The 572-nt window shown below is 39.5% G+C and overlaps 1 protein-coding gene across 2 annotated transcripts in view; it reads right to left on the reverse strand.

Moving 5' to 3' along the window:
* Positions 1 to 572, reverse strand: part of HERC3 (HECT and RLD domain containing E3 ubiquitin protein ligase 3) — a 120,489-nt gene that overhangs the window by 76,907 nt on the left and 43,010 nt on the right. For both annotated transcript variants that reach the window (XM_023513354.1, XM_003790017.3), the window contains one exon: positions 241 to 400. In XM_023513354.1, coding sequence (XP_023369122.1) covers positions 241 to 400 — 160 coding nt within the window. The remainder of the gene's footprint in view (positions 1 to 240; positions 401 to 572) is intronic.

A 572-nucleotide genomic window follows, 5' to 3' on the forward strand; every position in this document is an offset into this window, starting at 1 on the left:
CAAATAACATATAGTGCTAACTCACATATTTTAACTGGAGACATATACTTCTGTAAATAATTACAATTTTTGTGACAAGTGCTATAATGGGCCAAGGCAAAGCAGTAGCACAGAGGAATTGGCAATTAATTAAATGAAGAAAATAGAACAAAGAAAAGGAGTCTAACAGAGCATCGGCAGGAAATAACATTTAAAACAACTGACATTGGAAGCCGAGATGCCTTTCCATGACATTCTTACCTGGGCACTGCTACAGAATCCTCAGTAGTCGTGAGTCCTAGTTGACCATCACTCCCTGCACCCCAAGAGAACAGCTGGCCCCGGTCACTGAGGGCCAGACTGTGGGACTCACCACAGGCCACGTGAATAATGTGCTGATCTGCCAAAGCTCCAATTTGTTCTGAAAGAAACCGAAGGAGAAAAATGTACAGCCCAGAAACCCTAACACAGAATTCTCTCCCTGGGCAGTTTTGCTTTATCTTTTTAAAAGAGAACCACTAAATATGTATATTTATAGAGATTATAAATTTTACATATCTCTAAACACTATCAGTTTAGATTTAGCTACATGT

This window comes from Otolemur garnettii, unplaced genomic scaffold (assembly GCF_000181295.1).
Source record: "Otolemur garnettii isolate 467f Iridium unplaced genomic scaffold, OtoGar3 scaffold00039, whole genome shotgun sequence".
Classification (NCBI taxonomy): domain Eukaryota; kingdom Metazoa; phylum Chordata; class Mammalia; order Primates; family Galagidae; genus Otolemur; species Otolemur garnettii.